Source organism: Empidonax traillii, unplaced genomic scaffold, assembly GCF_003031625.1.
Source record: "Empidonax traillii isolate 1590-97213 ecotype Southwest subspecies unplaced genomic scaffold, ASM303162v1 scaffold11:size2795301, whole genome shotgun sequence".
Taxonomy (NCBI): domain Eukaryota; kingdom Metazoa; phylum Chordata; class Aves; order Passeriformes; family Tyrannidae; genus Empidonax; species Empidonax traillii.
Genome location: NW_020955204.1, coordinates 792,155 through 817,891, shown reverse-complemented (window position 1 = coordinate 817,891; position 25,737 = coordinate 792,155). Strand labels below are relative to the sequence as shown.

General features: G+C 47.3%; 2 protein-coding genes across 11 annotated transcripts in view; one reads left to right on the top strand and one right to left on the bottom strand.

Moving 5' to 3' along the window:
- DDB2 (damage specific DNA binding protein 2) overlaps window positions 1-25,737 on the top strand; it is a 40,928-nt gene that overhangs the window by 958 nt on the left and 14,233 nt on the right. For 2 of the 6 annotated variants that reach the window (XM_027886598.1, XM_027886652.1), the window contains exon 1: window positions 25,570-25,677. The exons of 1 other annotated variant lie outside the window; for it this stretch is intronic. The gene's annotated coding sequence lies outside the window, so the exon portion shown is untranslated. 3 more of the 6 variants (XM_027886617.1, XM_027886643.1, XM_027886632.1) reach the window with 3 other exon arrangements.
- PACSIN3 (protein kinase C and casein kinase substrate in neurons 3) lies at window positions 111-21,392 on the bottom strand. Of its 5 annotated transcripts, none has more exons than XM_027886665.1 (12): window positions 21,291-21,385; window positions 9,226-9,301; window positions 7,651-7,761; window positions 7,051-7,207; window positions 6,052-6,287; window positions 5,512-5,667; window positions 4,836-5,011; window positions 3,959-4,079; window positions 3,363-3,499; window positions 2,654-2,719; window positions 1,992-2,152; window positions 111-428 (listed from the first exon to the last, which is right to left on the bottom strand). In XM_027886665.1, the coding sequence occupies exons 3-12, from the start codon at window positions 7,702-7,704 to the stop codon at window positions 313-315; spliced, it is 1,380 nt and encodes a 459-aa protein (XP_027742466.1). In that variant the 5' UTR covers window positions 7,705-7,761; window positions 9,226-9,301; window positions 21,291-21,385; the 3' UTR covers window positions 111-312. The 5 variants fall into 5 exon arrangements, with proteins under 5 accessions (XP_027742466.1, XP_027742475.1, XP_027742483.1 ...); XM_027886674.1 differs by lacking the exon at window positions 21,291-21,385 and adding an exon at window positions 21,000-21,048; XM_027886682.1 differs by lacking the exon at window positions 9,226-9,301 and having other exon boundaries at window positions 7,651-7,751; window positions 21,291-21,392.

Genomic DNA, 25,737 nt, shown 5'->3' with positions numbered 1-25,737 from the left:
TTTCTGTTTTATAGTCACATGAAAACAGTCATCTCCTTGCACTCAGTGCAAGCCAAAAGGATCTGTTTCTTTCTGCAATCCTACACTGCTATAGTGCTCAGTCAGAGAAGTCTTAATTCATCCTTGTTTATTTTTTAGAAAATCCCTACATATCTATGTGCTTAAAATGAAGCATTAGTTACATGGAATATGTGCCCTCAAAGTTCAGACGTTGCTGGATATACTGCAAAGTTGTATTGGGGCCAAGAGTGACCCAGTGACCTCTGCAGGAGATGCTGGTATGGCTGTGAGGCACTGGCAGGGCAGCAGCAATCATGATCCAACCTTCTCAACATAATTAGCAGGATAGAGTCCAACTTGGCCAGTGAGAAGTTGGCCCTTGCACCAGCCCTGCTCGTCTTCCTCACTGATCTTCATTAGTTCTTCACCTAAAAGTAAAAACAGGCATTAGGAAGCAGCCTTGAGAAAGACAGCATGGCATTTTTACCCACCTCAGAAGACTTGATAAAAAGCAAGATCTATTGGTCTGAATCACCACACTTTTCTCCCCTTAACACTCTGTATGGTACTACACAGTTTAACCAAAGCCAGAGTTACTAAATTCTTCAATATCCGTGATTGATACCATCCCCTAGGCCAAGGAATTTAACCAGGCCTTCACTTCTGCTATTCAACATCAGAAATACTTTTGTGCCCTATAGTTCAGCTTTACTGCCCCACAGAACATGCTTACAAGTCAGAGCAATCAGAAGGATCTCAGATTTTATTCTTAGTGGCTCCTCTGGTGGGCAAGTGGGAAGGAAACATAAGGAACTGCTAAGCTCTGTTCCATGCCTGTTCCATGATGGAGTGTCTGGTTTAGCCAGCAAGGCATGCAATCAACTAATTTCACAGATTCTGACCAGAAAAGGCTTTTAACCATCCCTCATCTACTTTGGGAGGGACAGAGAGGTCCCCTTCTCCACCAGTAGGTCGTATTTCTGCCAGAAAGGGATGTCTGACTGCATCAATAGGCATGTCCTACCCTAGCAGAGTCTCAGAAAGTGATGGCTGTTAAGCTGAAGCCTTACTGGTGCATGTTGCTCAGAGCAGATTTGGAAAGGAGATGACTAAAGCTAAGAAGTCATACCCCACAGCATCTGCTGGGTGGGAAACGAGCAGAGTCAAGTTCTAGAGCACCCATACCATGAGATATTTTAAAAGCCAGAAGTTAGTGTTACGAAGTTTACTAGTATGGTAACACTGCAGCACAGATACTGGTCTCGGGCACAAGCCCTGCTACTGAAGGACTTCAGTGCCTTTTTAAAACAGGTGTATTTTGGAGAACTATTGCACAGAGATACCATGTAAAACTCAGAACAAGTGAGATGAGAGACAATCCCAAGACCCAGATGTCCTCTTGAAGTTGAGAAGAGGGCACATGCAAAATAATTTATGTGCAGGAAGGAAAGGGGAAGGGTCTGTTTGCTTCAGCACTCAATCCTCTGCTGGAAGCAAGAATCTCCATTCTCGAGATACCCATTTTGAGCAATAGGTGTTTTTTTGCCAGTTGAACTCTGCCTTCAGTAGTGCATGTCAGTCGGCTGAGCTTTCTTCCAAAATATCTATGTTCAAGTTACTTCAAAGGACCATCCAGACCACCTATGAAATTTTTATATCAATGGTACAAGGGAGAAGCATTTCACCAAGTCTCAAGATAAAATGCAGAATAAATGCCTTCGGGGAAGAAGGATCTGTTTTATCACTTGGGGTCTGCTCTCCCTCCACTGTGTCCAAGGCCTAGACAGCCTCTTTTCATGTGGCCTCACTGTCTCTTAGTCTAGAACAAGCTGGACTTCCCAGTGTACCATCCACCTCACAGGAGCTGGCAGTGCATCGGCCCAAGGGAAGAAGAATCAGCTTTCAAGGGGATATCCAGTTCTTACAGTATTTCAGTCAGTCAGCCCAAGTGAGGACAGCAAAAGGTTAGTAAGAGATTAGTGCTTCTGTACCTGCTTTAAAGCTCAGCTCATCAGCCTCCTGTCCTGTGTAATCGTACAGCGCTCGTACCCGTACACCTGGTACCTTTATGTCCTCCTCGTGCCCGTTGGCCTCCAGGCACTTCTTGGGAGTGTCTCCATCTGACCACTCTGAAATGTCTTCCTTCCCTCCACTTCGCATGTGGAAGGCAAGAGGGGAAAATATGGTTGTTAGTAAATTCATCTCTCACCCACCTCCTCCTGAATCATGCACCACCCTGATTCCCCCCGAGACTGCTCTGCTATAGAACAGAGTGCAAGAGGCCCAACAGCCAAGTGAGGGTGAACAGATCCCAGGAGATACCAGACTTTGTTGAAAGCATCCTAGCATTAGAGCCCTGAGGGCAAGTAGGGTAACTCACTCAAAGTATTTTCACACGTGCACACCCTTCATGATCCAATCCTACTCTAGCAGACCCTCTCATACAAAGAAGGCCAATCCTAACTGGAGAGCCCATCTATGTTCAGAGTTATTCCAGCCAAGAATAAGACAGAGAGAAAGAGCCATGTTTCCCCTTCTGAAGAGATGTCTGGAATTATGTTTTCCAGGTCAGGGACAAGAGCAGAAGTGAAGAGCAGCAGAGGACAGACACCTGGAACCCAAAAGCCCTGAAGAGGCTGTGTTCCATACTAACTTCACATGGGTGGGTGCCTTCAGGGTGTCATAGAAGAGGCTGTTCTGCTCCTCTTGATAGGAAAACCTGTAGATTGACAAATAGCACCCCTGAATCCAATAGACTGTGAAATACAGTAGTGGCCTTGAGAAATCTTGATATCCCCATTCTTCTCTGCTCAGTTCACTTAAACGAGGGTTCACCTTTTAAAAGCAGGATGGCTACTACAGCACTACAACAGTAGGATGAGTCTGTTCAGCCTCTCTCTATTCTCCAGCTTGCTTCCTGGCAAGGGAAGCAGCTATACCCAGACTTGTCAGGTAATACTCAGCACCATGCCAGGGAAAAACAATAAAAATCTGATGCCTACAAAATTTGAAACCCAAAGCCAACTGGCAAAGCTGCCAGTTCCCAACTCTTCTTACCCTGTCTGGAAGGAGGAATAAGAATCAGGGAAATGCATGCCAGAATCACACATTAGCCTGATTTGGCTAAGTCTTGTCTCTAGAAGGATCTTTACAAGGAACGCATATTGTGAGGCAGTATGTACTGGAAAAAAAGACCAACCAAACCCAAACAACTACCCTAAGCCACCTTTTCTACCTGGTCTTTTCCAGAGTGACACAGGCAAGGCCATGGGCAAGAGACAGGAAGAGATCACTCCTCTCAATCCAATTCATTCATGACCCTAGGCAGGACTAACTGATGCATCCCAGACTTGGGCCCTTACCTCTGCCTTGTCTGCAGAGGGGTCTGTGAGACAACACCATCTCGTGCAGGCATAATGCTGGTCAGTGTGACATCATCAGCCATCTTGCCGCTCTTCTCCTTCTTGGTGATTTGCCGCTGTGTTTCAAGGGACCATTCCTGTCCAAGGAAAACCAATAACACTATCAGGCCACTCACGTAAAAGAGTTCTGTGCATCTTTTCTGCCCAGTATAGGACAGAAGACCAGGTCATACTTCAGTAGCAGCTGAGCTGGTCAGCCCCATGGCCTTGCTGGCATAGCAGGCTCACTTCTATTGAATCCCAAGGTGCAACAAGAGGCTGTGAGGAAATTATCCCAGGAACTTTTCAGAAGGCCCTGAGCACCACCTCCTGTTTTTCAACCTTGCAGCTGGATGGCTGGAGTATTTGCAGTTTGGCAGGGTTGCATATGTCCCTTTGGGCACCAAACAGCTTGCAACACAACAGCAATTTTAGAAGAGCTTAACATCCTGAGCCTGCTGAGCAAAGACATGGTCTTCTCACCGCAAGAATAATCCCCCAACTTCAGTAAAGCAGCTAATTATTTGGAAACAGTACACTCTAGAATGCTACATCACCTCAAACTGAGGCCAATTCATCGCCATGCCCGGCCCGTGAGTGTTGCGCCACCACTTCAGGTCCTCCTGGTTGTCTGCAGCCATGATGACTTGGTGGAGATCTCGATACAACGCATGAAAGCTACAACCAGGAACAGACAGAACCACCAGTAACCAAGTCTCTTGGCAGTTTCCCAGAAGCCAAGTTGGAAGGAAGAGTTACATGGGATCCCAAATCCCACAGGATTAAGGATCCTAGAGCAGCACCTGTTCAGCCCTTGGAAAACACAGCCACCCTTACAGCCACTCTTACAGAAGAGTCAGCCTGGCAAACAGGACAGGCTTGTTTGGTGTGGCACTGGCTAACAAGTGCCAGCTCTCAGCACAGCTCATTAAGTGTGCACTGAAAGAACCTGGCACATTCTTGCACAGAGACAGGAGGTGGCTCAGATTTGTTGCCTCTACCTTAAAAGTATAGGGGCACAGAAGATTTTTGACTGCAATTATTTTCCCTGCGTAACCCCTACTTAAGGGCAACTTGTGGGCTTTACGGTTATTATTTCACAAAAGGTCTCTACTCAGGACAAAATGGGTGGAAAAACTATAGATACCAGAAAGCAACAGAGCTGCATTCCTCGGACTGGGATTATATATATGGATTACATGGAGGCATTTCATAAAATAGAAACACACCCATACACAGGAAGTGTTCAAAGGCAGAAAATCCTTCCAGGGAAGTCTGGCATTGCCCTCAGAGATACCAGCACTCTGAGGTATTTGGTCAATCTAAAGGGACCAAACACCAGTTCTAAGATACCCTTTAAAGGGGAAGGAACAAAGCCTGGCAGAACAAAGCAGCCAGCTCCCTTTCACTGACACCCTGTACCAGGGCTGGTACCTTTCACTAGTGGAGAGGTTGAGATGCTGGTGAAGATTCAGGAGCATCTCCTTAAAGAAGGACAGTCGCTTGCGCTCTGCCTCCTGACAGCCCTCAAACACTTGCTCCATGTCCTCCATGTAGCGGGGATTGTAGCGGTTCAACTCCTCCAGCATCTTCTCGTACTGATCCTTGCACTGTATCAACACAGGAGGACAGCAGTCGTGAGATGTGTTGCCCTGACTGCAAACCAGCAACGCTCTCCATACTCTGGCTTGTGACTGACAAGTTTTTTTCCCCCCTGCACTGGTATCCCAGTCCACTGCTCTCCTAATATTCTTTCAAGTTCCCTGTCCTTCCTTGCTGCTCTCTTCCGTAGAGGACCTTCCACACATTCACTTGTGTGGACAGGCAAATCAGCTACTTTTGGCAACAAAGTCTTCAGCTCTACAGGTTCCACCCCCTGCACCAAATCCCCTACACTTTTTTCTTTTTTTATTTTAAATTCACTTACAAATTAGATCTTACCCAACTCCACAGACCTTAGTTACTGAAATCTCAGTCTAGCTCACTAAAACTTCAGACAACAAAATCTCACACCTCCTTCGGCAGGAGTCATTTCACTGAGTGACATTACCACCATTGCTTTTTCCTTGAAAGGAGTATCCTTGTAACCCACATCCATACACACTCTCACCTTCTCAGCCTCCTGAGTGCACTTCTCTACACGCTCCTGCAACTTGCGCAGCTGTTCCTGTGAGACAGTTGAGTCTGCCTTGGCATGGTTCTCTCTTGTATGGGCTGTTTTCTCCTCTTTCCGGGCTGCATGATAGTTTTTCTTAGAAGTCTCCACCTGTAGGAAGAGGGATGCAGAGAAAGTGATGATCCAGCCCACACTGATCCCTCCAGTACTCAGAGAAGGCATGTTAACATTTATTACAGTGTGCAGCAGCCTATTAGGAATGCCAATTTGGCATTTAGTAAACAATGCTCCAATGGGAAGAGTTACCTTCAAATGATTTCTTTTTCAGTGCTCACCTGCTATGCAGGAATACAGAACCTGTTACCAGAGTCTTCTCACTTGTGAGAAAAGTTATAAAACCACAGGAACAAAAGTCTCCCTCTCTGGAATTCTCTGCTACTCTGGCTAAACCCAGTTTGTTTGCCCACTGGCTCTGCAATCAGGCAGCCAGCTGAACTGCTCTAATCTCTCCTTTCCCATTCACACTTTGCTCACATCTTTCATCTTCTTCACCCAGGGTTTCTGGGCTTTTCGGAACCCATCCTCTGCATCCTTTGTTTCCTTGAAGCCTCCAATCATCTGCTTGTGGTAGGCCTCCTTCTGCCAGGCCTTGATCTTATCTGAGTCTTCACCAGCCAGGTGGTTCCGGACAGCTAAGTGAATTTCACTCAGTTTGTCTGCAGCTGTCAGGAAGGCATGCCAGGCCTTTTCCAGAGTACCATACTGCGGACCTGCAGGAACAAGCACCAGAGGGGCTCTTACACCTCCAGCCCACAGAAAGGAATGCGCATTTTTTCCCCTCCTACATATATCTACCAGTAAAGTCACTTCCTCAACTTTGCCCCATCACACAATTCAGCACTGACTGTTCTGCACAGACCCACCAGGCAGCATCTAGAGTGGCTGTTACAGATGAGCATTTCTTTCAGGCAGCCTCAGCTGTCCCACATGGTCCCTGTAAGGAGAAGGTTTCTGTACAAAATTCTCTTCACAGATCTTGTCTGAGCTTGACAGATAGCAACATTAGTTCATGACTGAGGCTAAGCTTCTGCTCCACAGACCAGTATGTCCTTTGGGACATCTGTCCTGCTGTTACTTTGTGAGATGCTATCAGTTTGAGCACACTGCCACTAAGTCACAGCATTAGGAGTTACTCTCTGACTGGAGGAGGAAACACAGCCAAGCCATCCTCAGAAGGGGATATGTGCAACCTCATTTAAGGCTTGAACTGCCCAAGGACTTGCCAAACTAAGCAAAAGGATTTTCTACATTTGTAACCAAACAAATGACAATGCAATGAACACCTCTCCAAGTAAATCAGAGGACTGACTACAAAAACAGGCACATGCAAAAAAGACACCCAAGAAAACCACCCCCTTCCTGGGGAAGGGAAACCTGTCCCCCACAGAAACAGTGTCACCTCAGTAAGAGATAGCACTTCAGGAAGAGAGTGCATAATTGCTTCCTGCTCCCAGTCCGATCTGCCAACTTTACCTTTCTCCACATTGGTCCTCCACTTACGGGACCACTCTGTTAGCTGCTGGGCATAGTTCTTCTCTATCTTGGCTCGCTCCTGGAAGCAGGAGATTAAGTCATTGCAGAGCCGGTACCCGTCATCCACACGCTTCACTGTTCGCTTGTAGTTTCCAGCCTGAAATTTCACACAGCATTATTGTTTATGCCGTACTGACTTCCATGTTCTTTCAGAACAGACAGCAGCAGGTCAGTCATTGCATGAGGAGGGAGCACAGCCCCTTCTGAAGTCAGCCTCTGGGTTCAGACCCTCCTCTGACACTCTCTCAGGCAGACACAGCACTGGAGGGAAGAAGCTGAGCTGCTCTGCTGGCTTCTCTCACAGCTCAGGTCAGTGTCAGCTGAACAAGGAACCCTCAATCCACAGCATCTGTGGAAGAAAGGGTCACCTCCTCCCTGCAGTAACGCACAGCATGGTGCTGAACCTCCCAGTTCCTTCCTTCCCTTCCCAAGGGCAACGTCACCCACAAACCTGGAATCCAATCCCCTAATTCCACCGATGGGCAATGGGTGGTAAGACAACATTCCTACTTCCCTCTCACTCCAATTATCCTTCCTTACCTCCCAGAAACTGCCCCCAGGAGCCTCCCCACCAGCATCATCTTCTGATGACATCACCCCTTTTTTCTTGCAGCAGAGAATTTTTGCAGATTTCAGTTAACCTGAGAAGAGAGAAAAGTGATTTCCAACACAGCACTGGCTGAGCCTTTGAAGACAGCACAGTTCTCCATGACTCTTGGAGCTGGAGGAGCCCAACTTGCTACCCTACAGTCAAGTACTGGCATCACTGCCCCTTTAGCTGCAGATGGCCGGGTCAGCAGATGCCCAGGACTGAACCAGCCTCCTCCCTCCCTGCAGACAGGAGGCCACCTTGGCAGGCCTGTAACACATTAGGAAAGGATTTTGTAGAAGACAGTCTTGCTAAACCTTGGCTGTACAGTTATTGGAGATGCTCGTGAATCTGACACTCTCCAGCAGCACCAGACACCTTTACAGAGATTCCTTTCTCATACAAGACCCTCAAGAGGGTAGCAGAAACTGAGGTAGCTAAAGCTATTTCAAATCTGCCTTGAAAGATTTTAGTAAGTCTTTTGTCAATGGAGATGACTCCAGCTTCCCAGTATGACTCAGGATTACGGGATTACAACAACTGAGTGGAGAAAACAAGGTTGAGCAGTCAGCAGGCAGGCATGCCTTGAATGGGGAGGAGCCCTATAAGCTGCCCACCAGCTGAGCTGGGCTTGAGCAGAACTACAAAAACATGCTGGGGCATACCCAGCCAAACAGCAGCACAGCACACGTGCCCGTTACCCAGCACTGCTTCCCTAGAAACAGCCCTGCACAGCTGGCATTTTCACTACCCTCAAGTCTTACTGCATTAGGCTCAAAATCTACGCTGGAACGTAAAAGCTTTATCTCATTCTCTGCTGTCTTAGAACTTTTGGCCATTTCCCTGTGCCAGCCTGCACTGCCAGTTTGTTCCTGACATGGTGCAATGCTATGAATTCCTTAGGGAGAGGCTCGGGGTTGTTCTTGAGCAGGAACGAGAGCAGGAGTAACAGGAAAAGGCCCAAGCCCAGTCACTTGCTGACAAACCCAGTCCTTTCTAGGCAAGCCTAGGTTACTGCAGCATACGTGGCCTTTGCTGCCCCTTCTCCTCTTGCACATTCCTAGTTATAAAAAGCTTCCCTCACACCCCAGAGAGGTATCCGCTCATTCTGCCAGCCTACAGAGCCCACAGATAAAGATCAGGTCCAGAGTCCACATCTCCCACCTCCGGCAAATCCTTCTCAGTGTCATGAGCCTCACAGTGAAGCGCCCCAACACAGACTGCAAGAATTTCCGACACTTGGCTCTGTTTGCCCAGTGTCATCCCATGGAGTGTGTCAGAAGTATACTAATTCTGTTCCTCCAGCATTCTTCAGAAGGCTGGAAGTGCTGAGTTCCAGTCACTGAAGCAAGTTGTTAAATGAGATGTGACATTCAGGTGGGCAAACCTTGAAAAATGATGAATACCTCCACCATACCGCCAGCTGTCCCTGTCCTCCCTCCCCACTGTTGGCCAGCTGGCCCCAAAGCCACCTTACATGGCTCTGGGGCATGCAACTCTACTGCTGTCCCCGTAACTACATACCTGAAAGCGAGATGCTGCAGGGGAGCAGTGAGAAGCTGGCAAGTATGTCTCAAGCTCTTCAAACTCTGTGGAAAATGACTGAAAGAGACAGAGGTGGGCACGGTCAGACACTTTATAGGGACGACGCCTGTTCTGGTGTGCTGCAATCCTAGGGATGTCCCTCTTCTACCAGTTACTTAGGAGGGGCACCCTCTGATATAGCAACTGCAGCCAGCGTGCCTCCCGAGATGCCATGTTCCAGCACGTAGCAGAGATGCCAAATCCTTGTGTCACAAGATCTAGCCCCAGAGAGAGTTAAAATAGAAACAGTGGGGCAGCATGACAGCACTGTGCGAGAAAGGTAGCATCACAACAGCTGAGCACGGGGAACAGCTTGGGCCAGAAAGGCCTAAAATAAGCACATACACCAGGCACCCCATGTGGGGCCTGGTCCCCCCTCACTGGGCAGTGTCCAGTACAGCAAACCCCACCGCCTTCATGCACTGCTGCACACACTTTTACAAATAGCTGGCTTTGGGAGAAAAACAGAAGGACACACACATATATTTTTCCCAGTCACTTTTAAATAAAGATGAAGAGGATTTATACATAAGTCAAAGGACCTGATAATTCTACATTCAAATAATAAAACCAAAACTCACCAGAATGCATATTCTGGTCTAGAGTCCCTTTAGTAGCAGAGCATCTAGCACTACCCTGGTAGGATGTGACTCTCTATCAGGAGAGCTTTTTTATCCCTTGGTTCTGTAAGCTGTTCCCATCACTTTATTTTGCCATTATGGTACAGGTAACTGTCATCAACTTTCCACAGAGCAAAGAGAAGCAGAGGCTAAGGAAAGAAAGGCTGAATGAGGCATTTTTGTTTATCTCCCATTTACATCCCTGGGTATTTACTTCAATGTAAAAGTTTACTTATTTAAAAAAAAACCCTCAACAACAGACAAGCAAAAAAACCCCTTCTCAGTCATCAATATCCACTCAGCTGAGGCTGGAAGGTTAGGAAACAGAGCAGAAACTGCAAAACCTGGAAGTGGGATTTTTGGTCAGAAAGTAAGACCATTTTTGAGAAGAAATGAAAGAAGGTAGAAAAGAGAAGGAAGGAAAGAAAAGCAGATGGGTTATTGCAAACAGACTAATGACCTTTGGTGAGGAAGAACGGGGGGAGGCTGAGAGAGTAGAGTTGTGACCCTTTTGCCTGGTCCAGGTCACTGGATAAAAGGCTAAAGCTCATCATAAACCTTCTAAGGCTTCCCAGTAGTCCCCAATAAAACCAGACTACGCATTCCTGAAATTGCTATGTAAAAGGATATTTAAAACTGTCCCAGACCCTTTCTTTCCTTCTTTCCCCTGATGAAGACACAGATCAATTATACATGACACATGAAAGCTGTATCACTTTTTCCACACCACACCCCCATCCCCAGTTTATCAGGAAGTAATGAATCACAAACATGCCTTCCATCTCTGGTTTCCAATTCAGGCTGAGTACACAGTGCTAGAATTTGGGGGGGTAAATGTGGAAAGCTGTTGTGCATCACTATGTGCTTGTTCATTTGAGGGACAGTCAGGCAAAAAAACCTGAAAAAAACCACCCCCAAACCATTCTGAAACCTGAATCCATTCTTTCTGCAGTTTCCATGTTAAAATTTGAGCCATACCTGCTTACTTTCTCAAAAGTTACAAACCCAAATAACCAGTTTTACTATCACTAAGACCAACAGGCTCTGAAATATAATAGTAGCTCTGCTGGATCAGACTAAGGTTTATCATGGCTGCATGGCCTCTGTAGACAGCAGCCAAAAGCAGATACCTTCCCTTGCTTTGAGAGCAGAGGAAGCATGCATGATGCCTCCCTGCATACTCTCCAAGCCTCTAACCATTTGCTGACAGGATCTTCCTGAGCTGGACGTGGCACCTATGAATGAGCACTCAACAGATCTCTCTTCCATTAATTTCTTCAATCAGCTTCTGAACTCACACGAGTTTTCAGCATCCATAGCACTTGTACAGACTTTACAGAAGTCCAGAAAAATCTAGCTTGTCAGAAGCACAAGTCAAAGAACAAGGAGGACCCTTTTCTGCCAGGGTTTTTCTGGAGTTTGCATACTCTGTGAGCCCATGTCAGTCAGATCAAATTGGATCTGCATGCAGACATAGGGAAGGTACTTAGTACTGGACAGAGAGGCTGAAGAACAGCTGCTGCTGTCACCCTGAGCCCTAGAAGAGCAAGTAGATTGGCAGTCCATCCCTTCATGCCTAGCTATTCCTGAAACACCATGTGTTGTGAGCCACCAAGAGTTTAAGACCAGGGAAAACCAGAGTTTGACAGAAAAAGCAAGTATATGTGTCCTACATGCCAAATCTTGGAGGTTGTTTTACATCAGAGATGACAGAAATACCTTGTGGACAGCCTGATATAACAAGAGCCACCAAATGATTCAGGAGGGCTGGCAGAGCCTCTACAGTATGAGCAATGTAGCTGGAGTTATACTGGATCAACTAGAGTTTTATGTGGGTCGGTGCCACATACGAGACTCCTGCTGATGCCACTGCCACCTCTGCTAAGAGGAAGCTATTTAGCAAATCATATTTGCAGGGCAAAGGAATGTTTATCCCTACCTTCCTCTATCAGCTCTCACAGTTAAGAACTACTTAAGACCTCACTGCAGCTGCTGCAAGACAAGCTGTCTGAAGAAAGAGGGAAAGAGTGACTACATCGCTATTCATTTCACACCTCCACAGGTTTATGGGTGAGGACATCACAGACACCGCTACAACCAACAACATTAGGCAAACTCAAACATGCAAATGAGGTTTCTGCAGAGCTACAACCATTTCTGCTAGTAGTGTTAGAAAAGGCACTTCCCTCCTTCCCCCAAATACCTGCTCTCTCTTAGGGACCAACATAATTATTAGGCCACACCTTCTATCAACTCCCTATTAAGTTATCAAAAAATGGCTCTTGTTCTTTAGCTGCAGAGGTGGAATGGCTCGTGACTGCCTCACTGGTTCTGAGCTCCACTCAGGAAAATGCCAGAGGGCTTGGCATAACAGAGCTGTTCCTACCTTTAAATCATGCTGTTCGTCTCACCCCTGATCCAGTCAGGGACGCATCTCAGACCACAGATCCCTGCCCTTTAGACCAAGATGTCAGACTAAAAACCTTCCTTTTCAAAAACGTGTGTGAATCCAATTAAGCACTGCAAGGTGTGCCTTTTTGTTTCATGCTTTCACAACATCTGTGCAGCAGCATCCTGATCCACAGAGAAAACTTCCAGACCCGATAGAAATAACAGCTCTTCTCCCCTGAAAGCTTTCCCTAAGGCAGGTAAACCACAGAAATCCTCTTCCATCTACATCACATTCCAATACTTCCAGCCTCCAAATGCTCAAGGCATCACTTCTGTGCATTGTTTGACTGCCTCCTGAGAATGCTTGTAAGCAATTGTTTTCCTAAGTTTGCCTCTGAACTCTAAAAATGCTCAAAAGGCTGGTGCATGCAGCCCTGCAGGAATTCATCCACACAAACAGAGCTTGTACACTGCACCAGACAAGGCCTTCTGCCCAGTTCCTCTTCCCTTTCCTAACTGCAACAGCAAATGCTGGATGCAGACACATGTAGGCACAAATGGAGTTATATTTATCTAGTAATTGAGGCTTTGGTGGAGACACATTTTTATTATGGACCAATTTCTATATAGGTGTTAAAGCCGAGCTAAGCCAGAGATTTAATAGGGAATGGGCTGCTACTAATATCCACCTTAAGACAACAACTAACACCACAAGGCAGCAATGTGATACTTTCTGCAGGCAATTTCTTTGATTCCCAGAGTTACTGTTCTGTGTATCAGACAGCGGTGAAGGCACTGTTTTCACTCCAGGGCACGCTGGTGTAGGGTGAATCTGAACAATTCAAATACACTGAAGGACGGCAGCTTGGCTCCCCTTACAGAATGATGGGCAAGAAACCCTTTTTTTTCCCCTCCTGTTAACTTGTCAGAATGGAGCTGGAGCCAGGAGGTTCCACATGACTCCAGCAGTGTAACAAACTGGATCGCTGTTGATACAGCAGAGTTAGGAAGGTCCCTGATGGAGAACATGAAATGGGGCTTAGGGCAAGGTGTCCTTTCCAGGCTCACCATCTCTGGAAGTGCACATCCAATAGCTCTGAACCAGTAACTGGGATGATGCCCAGTAATGTGCTCTCCACTGCCATTATACAGGAGGACTGATATTTACAGGTGTACTCACCTTTCTCCAGAGGGGTCAGTTCTTCTCTAGTGCTAGAGAGGATGCCAAGTAACAAACATCCTCCAAAACTTCCCTTATAGGTATTTATCTTAGTGCAGTGGTCACACCCTCAATAGAGTCACCTGACTGGGAAAAGGACTAAACCAGTGTTTCCCAGCCACTCCCTAAGGACTGAAGCCTGCCAGGGCTGCCTAATACAGTTTCAAGCAAGATTTCAGCTCATCTCTCCAGCCAGGGAAAGGTCAGAGAAACATCAGGCGGAACAGCAACTACACACAGAGGTCACTTCAGCTGTGTGCAAGCCTGTAACAGAAGCCCGTCTCCCAGACAATGATTCTCTAGAAATCATGAGGCTGTCCACTAGAAAGAGTCTTACAGTATTATACCAAAGTACTAAAATACAGAGAAGGTCCTGTTCCACTTGAAGGACTGACCTACTGACTCTACGTGCTGCTTCATTATACTCTCTTATTTCAGCCCACAGCTGGTCTCCTTCACATTCAGACCAAGCTAGTGTACTGATGACAGACATGCCCCATGCATCCCCCAACTTGTCTTCAAAATGGTCATGCAGAATTCAGTGCTTTCCACATTTATTAGCTATTCCCTGTCAGAGGCCAAGGCTACAGGACAGGCTTCTACTAATACATTGCTGCTGATCTAAGGGTTAAGATTCCTGGCTGACATAGCTATACCAGGCAGAAATTGTTTTACCAAAAAAAGGAAAAAAAATCTGCTTTCTTTTCCAATATGACGTAGGAGATCTTCAGTATTACAGCAACACAGATCTATCCTGTTTAACACAATATGAAACAATATTAATGAAAGAATGTATTGGGCTATCAAGGTATGTTTTAAGTTTTTCCACAATTGTTCTTCCTATTAAAAAAATTATTATAATCTCAAATACAGAGTTAAAGGAGGGAGGAAATCAGTGTTGGACCACTGGGACCACACTCCAATGGGGCAACAGGCAATGTTCATTTTTGTTTGAAATGGTTGCTGGAATAATCTAAACATGTATGCTGTGTCTATGTATTTAACAGTTACAAGCTGAAGCAGCTGACAGTTCAGTAAGAACACACACATGCAGGCTACCAATAACAGCACTACAGTAGCCTGCTTTCTTAGCCCTGTGGATAGCATTGCTCCTGTTCCACACATTAGTCAGCATGCCCACTTCCCAGCTCTCACTCCCTGTCTTACCACTGTCTCAGGGCAAGGTTTTAACCCAGGCAGATGTTGAGAACCTGCAATCTCTGCTGCCCCACTCCCTGAGCCTCTTCACTTGTTTGTTTCTATGCTGGATATTTCCCAAGGTACTTGCCAACCTGCTGCATCCATCTCTGCAAGCAAACACCAAGCTTGCCAGCAAATACATGAAGTCAGCATTTCCCTTTTAATCAGAAGGCACCCCAAACAACTGGAAGCTCTTTCTTCCTAAATCGCTGATAAACAGGTGTTTAAAGCTCCAATCAAAGCTATTATATCCCTCCTCAGCAGTCTCATTCCACACTGAATGCAAATTTCTAGGATTTAATCTACATTTTACCTGATAATGTGGGTTTTTTTCTGCACTCAGTGACCGGTAAGACAAGATCAGTAGTCCATCCTATGATCTAGTTGCCTGTAACTTAGTAAAGGTAACTCATTGTAACAGCAGGCTGAGCTACTCCACCCACTCCAACTAAGCTTGAAGGAAGAAGTTTGGTTTCTTTGGATCTTTATGTGAACTGATCAAAACAGAACAAAATGCCTCAGATTCATCCAACCCTGAGTAAAGAAGGCAGAAATAATGGGAAATAGTGATCAAGGGTGTTTCCCGCAGTTGGGAGCAGCGGAGGGGGAGGAGGGGGAAGTGAGGGGGAGTGAAGAAGTCCCTGTCAATAGAGTATTCTCCTGTGATTTAATCACCTTTCAACCCTCAGAGCAGGTATCAAGTTTACTTGAATGCATTAAGAAGTCTTAAGGAAGCAGACTACAATCAATGCAATCAAGCAACCTTTAGAGAAGCTACAAGCTAGTTAGCTCAATTCCAACACCGAGCTTCTGGTGGTTTCTTACTTCATTAGACTGCACAGCAGTCAGATACCTCCAGCCCTCTCTGCCCCTTCCTCCCATTTGGAAGTCACAGTGGTTTTTTAAGCCATCTGCAGTTCTGCAACTTCTGGCTTTACCAATAGTCCTCTTTTCCATTGGCTGCCTTTTGAGGAAGGGGGAAATGGAAGATAAAGAGTTGGCAAGAAATTTGTCCTTCAGGGCCAATTAATTCAAAGTACTGTATTTCTTTATCTATGATTGCATCAAACAGATTTCTGTTTTTACTTGGTAAAAGCTGATTTACTAAAACTGCTTATTATGTGAATACTTTCCTGCCAAATATTCATATAACATACACAAAAACATGAAAGATCATCATCGAGGCATTTCTGAAGTTCATCCAGTTCCCTGCAGGCCTTTCAGTCCCAAACAGGCTGTAGAACGGAGTAAAACCCAACTTGTTGAACTGAGAACTGAATACGGTAAGACTGAGTGCTAGGACATCTCTTATGGTAAAAAAGAAGAATGAGGTAATGCACAGCACCTATTACTCATTACTTCTGTTCCACGCGTGATCAGTTCCTCCACTTTGATGGCAGGGCTCTTTGTTCACCTTTTTTTCACCAGGTTTACTCAATTGCTTCCTTGCGGGAAAATTGAAACAGCATAAAGAACAACTGCAACTGTAAGGCAGACTTCAATACCATATGAACTAAAAGGACTGTAGACCAGCTTTTACACCAAGTCATGTCACATAGTCTTTTATGGGTCCAGACATGTGGCAAGAAAGCATTGTTTGCTCTGTGGACTGAAGAGAACATTCGGTAACTTAGATTCTCTTTATAGCATCTCCTGGTTCAAGAAGAGTTTGGCAGATCATTCACTTTGTAGGTATTTCAGTCCTAAAGACGCTCTCATACCTTTCTGACAGATTTGCCATCAGATTCACACAGACAATAAAGTTGAAGTAGGAAAGCCATTAGGAGCTGGCCTGCACTGTGGAGATTCATACTTCATAAAATCATAGAAAGTCTTGGGTTGGAAGGAACCCCAAAGACCATGTAGTTCCAAGCCCACCTCCGTGGGCAGGGATGCAACCCACTAGACTAGGTTACTCAAAGCCCCATCCAACCTGGCCTTCCAGGTATGAGGCATCCAGATTCTCTGGGCACCCTATTCCAGTGCCTCACTACCTTCTAAAGAATTTCTTCACAGCATCTAATCTAAATCTCTCTAGTTTAAAACCATTCCCCCTTGTCCTATCTCCATCTGTCCATATAAAAAGTCACACTCTCTTTTATAAGCTCCCTTTAAATACTGAAAGACTGAAATTCTTCTACTGAAAGGCCACGAATACTTCATACATTCTTCTTGAAGTTCATTGTCCTATATGTCATGGAGCAACTTTTATCTGCTTTCACAGTATCTACACAGAATCTGCTCTTTGGTATCAGTGGTGCCTCTTCAGCTTGAGATCCAAAAATCTATTTGAAGAACAGGACTATTAATATAAATTACTTCATATCCCAGATGTTATCCAAAAGACTCCAGGAGAACACAGGCAAATGGGACAGTCAGCCCAAAGGGCACACGTGACAGGATAGATTTTAACTGTTCAGCATCACTGGAATGTCATCTGCTTTCTCAGTCTACTGCCCAAAGGAATGATCTCAATTTCTGGTCCTCAGGACTCAACCTGACATGAAAAGAAAGAACACTGGAAGGCTTTTTAAAAACCTGCAAGCACAACAGAGCAATCCATTGGGCTTTATCTCCCCCCACCCATGCTTCCTGAAGCTGATCAAACCCTGATTTTTTGGTCGCATTGGGGTACAAGCCTGCTGGAGCCAAGAGCAGGCTTTCACACAGGTTTCCACACATCAGCAGGTCTAGCACAAGATAGGGCTCAGTGGAAACACCAAGAAGAAAAAGTAAATATCCAGAATCATTCAAGAAGTGAAATACGCTGCATCTTCTTCCGATCCTTCATGAAATCTTCTTGCCCTTGTCAGGGAAGGCAGCAAGGTTACTTCAGAGCTCTGCACAGCAGTACTGCAGCTGATGTAGCCCAGCACTCTCAGGAGCAGAAGAGTTTTGGCTTGGCAGCAGGGGTACTAAGGGACAGGAGGAAGCTACTGCCAGTAGTACCTGCAGGCAACTGAAAAGACTATGTCCCCAAGAGCTCAGGAGGCAAGGACCATATCTTCCCACAGACGGAAGAGATGCGGGTTGGACAAGCTCATAGTACAGACAGGACTGAGGAGGCTGAAGACTTGCTAACACTGTTAGTTATGGGTTGCCTGCAGCAATTTTAACTCCTCTGGTCTGGAAGAGCTTACTGACACATTGCAATAAACAGAGTCCTACCACCATCACCTTCTAAGAGAATATAAAATCCCACACAAGCCTAATGCCTCTGGATCCAAGCCTCTGGTACCATGGAGATCTCACATGCCTCTTCAACAAACTACGGTGCCCAGTGACAATCACTAGATTTAACACACAAATTCCGATTATCACAAGTCTGAAAGGCTCTTTCCCATCATGCCATTCACAGCAAGAAGAAACCACTGAAGGCTCAAATATGATTAGAATGCCAGTCACACTTACTGCCTTACAGCAGTGCCCAGCTTCAGCCCGCACTTCAGCTTGAAGGAACTTGAAACTAACGTAGCAGTCACTGAAACAAAGCTGGATGATTATAGCAGAGGATGCACCAGGCTATTTGCACCGGCATTACACTTTGTTATGTTGGAAAAACTTGTGCCCAAACAGTCAGAGTGCATTTGGATGTTAAATTACAGTGGTCACTGTGCTGCAAGGAGTAGCAAAAAGCTACTGCTTGAACAGCTTAACTGCTCCACGGATGCGAAATTCTTTTGTAATTGTTCAAAGAGCAAAATCCCAAATTCTTCATTAAAGCTTCCAGATACAATAGTCACTGTTTTCTGACCCATCCACTATGGCCTCAAACTAAAATATTAAGGCCTTTTTTTTTTTTTAATCTATCTGACACAGTTGCCTGTCAGAGAGTACCCTCTACACCCATCATACTGACTGACTAGTGATAAAATAGCTTGCCTGATCACAAAGTCTGTTTTAAAAAGATAAGAGCTCCTTAAAGGGCTTTAAACAGCTCTCCTATTGTTTAGGCATTTCCCTATGAACTCTCAAGAGCAGCCCAAATTCACACATCACTGATCAGCTGATGGCAAAAATAGAGGCAGTTTATTAATGCTTGCTGATCAAGAGCATAGCTTTTTCCACTCAGGCTACAAGCAGATACTTTTAGCTTTTGAGGTCCCCAGTTCAATCCCTGGATGTCAGCCATGACACAGACCAAACAGATCAAACAACAACTGAATAATCTCCAGCCCTCAAGATGGCCAGAATAAAGAATATACAGTATTTGCCATGCTTGGTGATATCATGAGATCTTGACAGAAGCTCACATCACCCCTGCTGCAGTGACTGATGTGTTCTCACAGCTTTGGATCTCCTGAGAAGTCACATTACAAATATACCTGACTATATTATTGAACTAACATATATATGTATAGATTTTTTTTTTTTTGGTTGGAAATTCATAATTGTCCAGGGAAAGCCCAGAAGATTCAGGCTAGGTCTTGTATAAGCCACAAAACCCTAAAATGACTAAAACCACCGGTCATTGTCCTGTGAAGAAAACAATTTGGGTCCACATGACTTTCAAGCTTTTATGACTTGGTTACAAACAGTTTGCCAATGACCTGCAGCATTTTAGTGTAGCCCAGTCACACACAGTCCTCTTCACTTGCTGACCCTTGATAATGGACTTACAGGTGGGCAGTTGTTCTCAGGCCTACACACAGCTGACACACTGAAGTTGCTGCTTTTCACAGCCTGAGAAGAAGACAGTCTTCACTTGAACAAGTGCAGACAAGCCAGAGAAGCTCAAACTCATAGGTCAGAAGAAAAACATAAAAAAGCCAATAAAGCAATACAATAGAGCAGGCACAGAATAGGGAAGGCAGCAGGCAGCTGATCCAGCTCACACATTCATTCTGTTCCAAGCTGCAACTCAAATGACAACCTAGCAAATATTTTAGGGAACTTCTAGTGAAATGCCATTAATTACACAAAACACAGGCAAAGCAGAACTGACTCCATCTCACACAAAGCACATTGTTTACTTCAGAGAAAGGTGAATCCTTGCCTGAAAGAATGCGTCCAGTTATGCAATTCATGGGGAGAAGCTCCACTTTGACTCCACCCAGAGACCAGCTCACACCTGGAGCAAGGAGTATCTGGACCCTGTCATTTTAGCCCACATGCTGAAGTTGTGCATTCTGCTCCCACACCACCCCCAGAAGGACTTGAGTCACCCACTGTAAGGCTTAGTGACTTCTCAGTGATATTTCAACTCCAGGGTGGAGTGGGAGGCTCTGCTTTGGTTCTACACGGTAATCAATTACCATCATATCAAAAATTCCTTTGTGCAAATTAGACCGGCAGTTGATTTGAGAGGGAGAGAGGCTCATATCCAGTTTCAGGAGGTAGGGAGCATGCGTTTCCAGGGTTAAAGAGTGAACGAAAAGACTACTTCCTAGGGTCAGGAACCAGTATCCAAAGGTGGTCAGCTAACCTCACCCTCACCACCAAGCTCTGAGCCTTCTGCATGCCTGAAGAACTGAAGCAAGCGAGGAACACATAGTTGGCACAGAAAGTGGTGAAACAGGTTAACGCGTTCGGGCCATGCTAGCTTCACTTATCAATAGCTTTGCAGAGATCATGGAACCCTCCTCCTGTGCACAGTGACAAATGAGACTGTCTTCTCAAGCACTGGATGTTCAGGCCCACTAACACCCTCCATGTTTATCAGCTTTTTCCTGCCCTGGGCTGGAGAGGACACGGTAACCCCAGCCGCTGTGCCTCCCCCCCGCCCTCCTCTGCCCTCCCTGCTGTCGGCAGCCAGAAGGGACGAAGAGAATGAGAAAGGGCAGGACTGTCCCGCCTGCCTAACCACTCACTCCGGCTGTCAGGAGTCGGGCTCACAGACCGGCAACACGGATCCCCTGAGACAAGGGAGTGCCAGCCCCCCCGAGCCCGGGCCCCGGCGCGGCCCCTTCCCCCAGGGGGTCCTGGGAAGCTTCTTTATCCCTGCTCTCCACAGCGCTGCCAGCGCCCGCGGCTCCTGTTTCAGAGTGGGAAGCAGCTCAGCGCGGATCCTGCACAAAGGGGCCCCTGTCCCCACGGCGGAGCGGAGGCGCGGGCTCCGGAGGGAAGGAGGGAGGGGGAGCCTCCGCAGCCCCCAGCGACGGGGCGGCGGGCCGGCCCCCAGAGGCCGGCGGCGGGGCACCCGCCGAGAGTTGGGCTGGCGGCCGGGCTGCGAGGGACGCGGGGAGACCAGAGCTCTCCCGGGAGCTTCCCCGGCCCCCCGCTAACAACCTGCTGGGGACCGTAGCCCCGCCACCCTTCCCGGCCGCGCCGCCCCTCCCGTACCTACCGGGGGTCTCCGCTGCGCCTCCAGCCGAGCCGCCTCCCGGTCCCCTTCTGCCCACAGGCAGCGCCCAGCCGGGCACCGCCTCCCCCACCCGCCCCCTTTCCATGAGGAAACTTTTCCCTCGCAGCTGCCAGCCCCTCCCGCGCCGCGCTGCCCGCCGCGGGAAGGCGGCGGCGGGACCGGGATGGGCTGTGCCGCCAGGACCCCCGGCACCCCACGGGGCACAGGTCCAAAAGCCGCTCGGCCCGGGGGAGCGGAGCCTGCAGCCCCAACAGAGGTCACCCTGCCGCTTACCTCGCAGGCAGCGCTACTTGGCGGGACGCTCGGCGGGCAGCGGCCACCTGGGCTGGGCGCAGGCTGAGCCCTCCCCCTATTTCAGCCGCGGGACACGGGGGCTTCTGCTCCGCCTCCAGCAGCTCCCGCGGGGCGGGCCCGGCCCCTGCTCTCGGGGCACTCCGGTGGCGGCGGCGGAGCAGCTTCGACACAGCTCCCGCCTCCCCGCCCCCTCCGCCGGGCCCTTGATCCAATTAACGGGAGCGGGCTCTGTCCAGGCAGGTGGGGCCGGGGCAGGGTGCTGGCAGGGCAGCGCCGGCTCCCTTCGCCGTTCCCCGCCACGAGGAAGGCGTGGGGTCGGCCCTGGGCCCAGGGTGAGGAGGGGGCCGACTGAGGTCTGAGCGGCCGGGCCCCCGGTCGTGGTGGGCGGCGGGAGCGGGAAGGTGGCAGCCCCATGAAGAGCTGCCTGCTCGGCCCTGCCGTGAAAAGTTGGGCTCCTGTCCGTGTTGCCCACTGGCTTTGGGGCCTTCGCTTGTGTGCTGTGCGGGCCAGCTGGCCTCCGGTGTGCTGGAGCAGGAGGCCCAAGCAGGTTACTCAAGGCCGGCTCCTACCCAAGTGAAATGCTGTGCTCTTGCTTGTGAGCATAGCATGCATGGTCAGTGTTCCTGGGCTTGAAGACTGGCTTCACCTCGGTTGAGGTAGCATCCATCTTTCACCCTGATCCTGTTTTCGGTCACTCTCCCTTTCCTTTGAAAACCTTTATCTGAATAATCTGGACCTTCTCTTTAAGCCCTAATAGCCTTTAAGATGACACCAGCTGTTTCTAAATGCCAGGGAGTTTGCCTGCCAGCATTTCCATTTCTAATACCAGGCCCTAGGTACGATTTCACCATGACACGGGGCAGGGCTGTTACAAGAAGCACTGGGAGACCTGCCTCCTCTTGACTGCTTCCAAGTGACTTTAGACACAATTCCAAGGACCAGCTGTGGGTTTACAGTGATGTTTATTCAACTGGTGGAGAAAGGAAAGAGTGAGAGCCTTGCAGGAGGAAGAGAGGAAAGAGTGTGCCATAAATCTGTACTTCCACTTCTCTGGAGCAGTATTTGGATGTTTTTTCTTTACAACTGCCCCAGGTTTCATAAGACCCTGGAAATTACCTGTACTGGTGCCCTTCACATTGCTGTGTTGGAAAGTGGACGTTAGGAACCATTGTGCTTAAATTCTTTTAAGGCAAATCCTCAGTGTGCGGTCCCTGGAAGATGGGCACCCATGGCAGGTCACTGGCTGTGGTGCGACCATGAGCATCCTTTCAAAAAGCGAGGAAAGATGCTTACCTTGTCCTCAAAGTTAATCACAGTTTAGGTATAAACAACAATTTTGTTTTTACTAAAACATAACCAATCCCAAGTCTTTGTCATAGGTACTCCCTAATTCAATTACGTTCTGAGTTTTTCATTCCGTTATCAAACTAATGTATCTAAAGAAAGTGCAGAAAAGGCAAACACCTTGTGCATTAATATTCTATATCCAGTGTTTGCTATGTTTTCATGCTGATTTCTATATTGATAGTCCACATAGCGAGCATCTAAGATAGATAAAGTCCATTTGGGACCTGGGTGCTGCTAATACTGATTGCAGGGTGAGGGTACTCCATAGCATGGCTGCTGCAAGCCTTGCCTCCAAGGCTGGAGTGGCTTAGGGAAGATGGGGAGCTCAGGTAAATGATGTCATAACAATTGTAATATTTTTGTTCATTTTGCTGGTGCAGCTTAGCAATGGTCATGGCATAAGAGGTCAAATAGCGTGATATCTACTCTTTCTCTTTTATCTCCTTAGGATTATATATTTTTTCCTACTTTTTAGTGGAATATAGGCTTTGTTTTCACATGCACAGCAAGCTTTAGTTGCTGTAATAGTATACATCAGTAGTCAAACTAAAGTAGCCAAAAATATTTGTGCTTTGAACAAAAATCTTGGCGACAAGGAGGACACCTAATGGTATTACCAATACCATGAAGTTGATCTTAATCACAATTTAGCTTTACCAGACCTGGTGACAAGGTAGCTTTATTCTGTGGAAGAGAACCACAACCTGCAACTGAGGCACAGCCTCAACATAATTGCACATCAGACAAAAGGCATCATAAAAATAAGCCTAATATCCTGCCCACACAGAATTATAGTCCTCTGACTTTGCTGCATACTGTAGTTCAAAGAGTGTGAGACTGTAAATACATATAAAAATATTTTCTCAAATTAGTCTTTCTCTGGCTTGCTCAGAGTACCATACAGACACTGAGCTGTGGGACGCCAGTGGCATTTTTTCTGTGGATGAATTGTGTACTGTCTGCTATGCTTGTCCTTAGTGGATAAAAACTACTAAAATATCTGGTGGTTCTCTAGAGAGAAAGTAAACTTGGTGTTAGTCATCGATACAAACACTGTATTTAGCATGTGGCCTCACCTTTAGTACTGTGTACAGTTCTGGGGGCCACAGTTAAAGGGTGTTGAAGTCCTCGAATGTGTCCAGAGTTTGGACTTGTCTAGTTCAGAGAAGAGGATGAGAGGTAATCTCATGGCTCCCTACAGCTTTTTGAGGAGGGGAAGTGGAGAGGGAAGTGCTGATCTCTTCTCCCTAGTATCCAGTGATGCACAGGAGGGGTTTGAAGCCCCACCAGGGGACGTTTAGACCGGACACTAAGAAGCATTTCTTTACTGAGAGTGTGGTCAAACAGGCTTCCTAGAGAAGTGGTTGATGCCACAGTCTGTCAGTGTTTGAGGCATTTTGACAATGCCCTTAATACCAGGCTTTGACTTGATCAGCCCTGAACTGGTCAGGCAGTTGGACTAGGTGCTCGTTATAGGTCCCTTCCATATGAAAGTCTATTCTACTCTATTCTATTCCATTCCACTTCTGAAAAATGCTGTGATAGCTCCAATAGGGAAATATGTAAGTTGCTCTGTGTGTACTCTGCATGGGGACAATGCTGCTGGGAGACAAATGGAGTGGGGACAGGGAATGCACATCTTTGCTGGAGATAACTTGGATAACAGCATCAGAGTTTTATTTGGGATCCTATGATGACTTCCACAGACCTATAGAAGAAAGTGTTGGTCACTGTCAAGATATGAAGAATTTTTTTTCTATAGTAGTTTTTCTTCCCAGAAATCAAACCTTTGAGGCTTCAGAAGCAAGAAGGGAAGTGCTGTGTTCAATTATTCCTCTTGCTGTATTTTGCTAACGGATACAGTTTGAAGAAGAATGGAGTGTATTAGAGAAGCACCTGGTAAGACCTTAAGACTTGATGATTGGGTTGATGTATATGTTCAAAGCCAGATTGTGTTTGTCAGTGGTTATCATTTTGGTATATGGCATTCTAATACAGGATCATAGCAACTAATACAACTTTGTTACTGTTCAGGAAAAAAGCATAGAGACTGTGTGTTTGTTGTTTTTCCGATAGTTTTTCTGTGCATTTCCTAATATGTGAGAAAATGCATAGGTTACTATAGTTATAGCACAAAAATACCAACACTCAAACCCAAACCCCAGTGCCCCACAGTTCAAGGCCTGGCTATATACAGATATTTTAGGACCTGTGTTCATAGCTAGCTTTGGGTGACTGCATCTTAATGACTCAGCATAGGCACTGGAAGGCCTGAAGTATGGGACGCTACTGCTCCGGAGGTAAGGGATAAGGTTCCCTGCGCAACATGGCCCCTTTGCAGGTGGAGGGGAAGTGCTGGTACCTTCTGCTGTGTTGGTAGGGCTCTTCCTTCCCCGTTCTTTTCAGCTTCATCATGTAAGGTCTGGTACTCTCTGAGCAGCTCTTGACATGACTTTTTTATATGCTTTTGAAGCGCATTTTTTTTCCTGTTGGGTTCTGACACCAGGTGCGTTTTCTTGTGTAAGTTGTGTTTTGAAATAGTATTGTGTTTTTAGTTGCTGTTGGTTACTGTATTTGGGTCCCTTACCAAACAGCTTTAATAAGCCAGTTTTGTGCTCTAGAAACCAATAAGGTGTGTAAGATTGTTGAGTGCTGCACCAAGACAACAACAATAGGCAGACAAAGGACACCTCGCAGCCGCCTCCCGTGCCCTCCGGCTCCAGCGGAGCCAGAGCTGCTGCCCACGCTGATCACCGAGGAGGCCGGCAGGGGTAAGGGCGCTGGAGGCGGGCAGGGGCTGGGCCGGCACCCCGCGCCCTGTCCGGCCTCCCCCGAGGCCGGAGCCCCTCAGCGGCGAGGGGCGGGCGGGGACCGCCGTGGCCGAGCTCAGCTCTGGTCCTCGGGCCGGGCGGGGGCCGCTGACCCCCGTTCCCGCCCCGGTTATGAAACCGCGGGGGAGGGGCCGGTGCCGCCCGCCAAGCGCGGCGGCGCCGGGGGAGCCGAGGCCGCCGGAGCGCAGGTGAGAGCGGGCCAGCCTTTCTCGGCCAGGCCGCGGGGGCGCCGGGCTGGGCCGGGCCGG

What these genes read in the sequence shown, in the direction of transcription:
- PACSIN3 (XM_027886682.1), bottom strand. Translation starts at nt 7,704, where the DNA reads ATGTCATCAGAAGATGATGCTGGTGGGGAGGCTCCTGGGGGCAGTTTC. An exon ending in GAGGACCAATGTGGAGAAAG is followed by an intron (nt 6,288 to 7,050) that starts GTAAAGTTGGCA and finishes TTGTTCCTGCAG; the next exon opens with GTCCGCAGTATGGTACTCTG. An exon ending in TGAGCTGAGCTTTAAAGCAG is followed by an intron (nt 429 to 1,991) that starts GTACAGAAGCAC and finishes TTTTACTTTTAG; the next exon opens with GTGAAGAACTAATGAAGATC.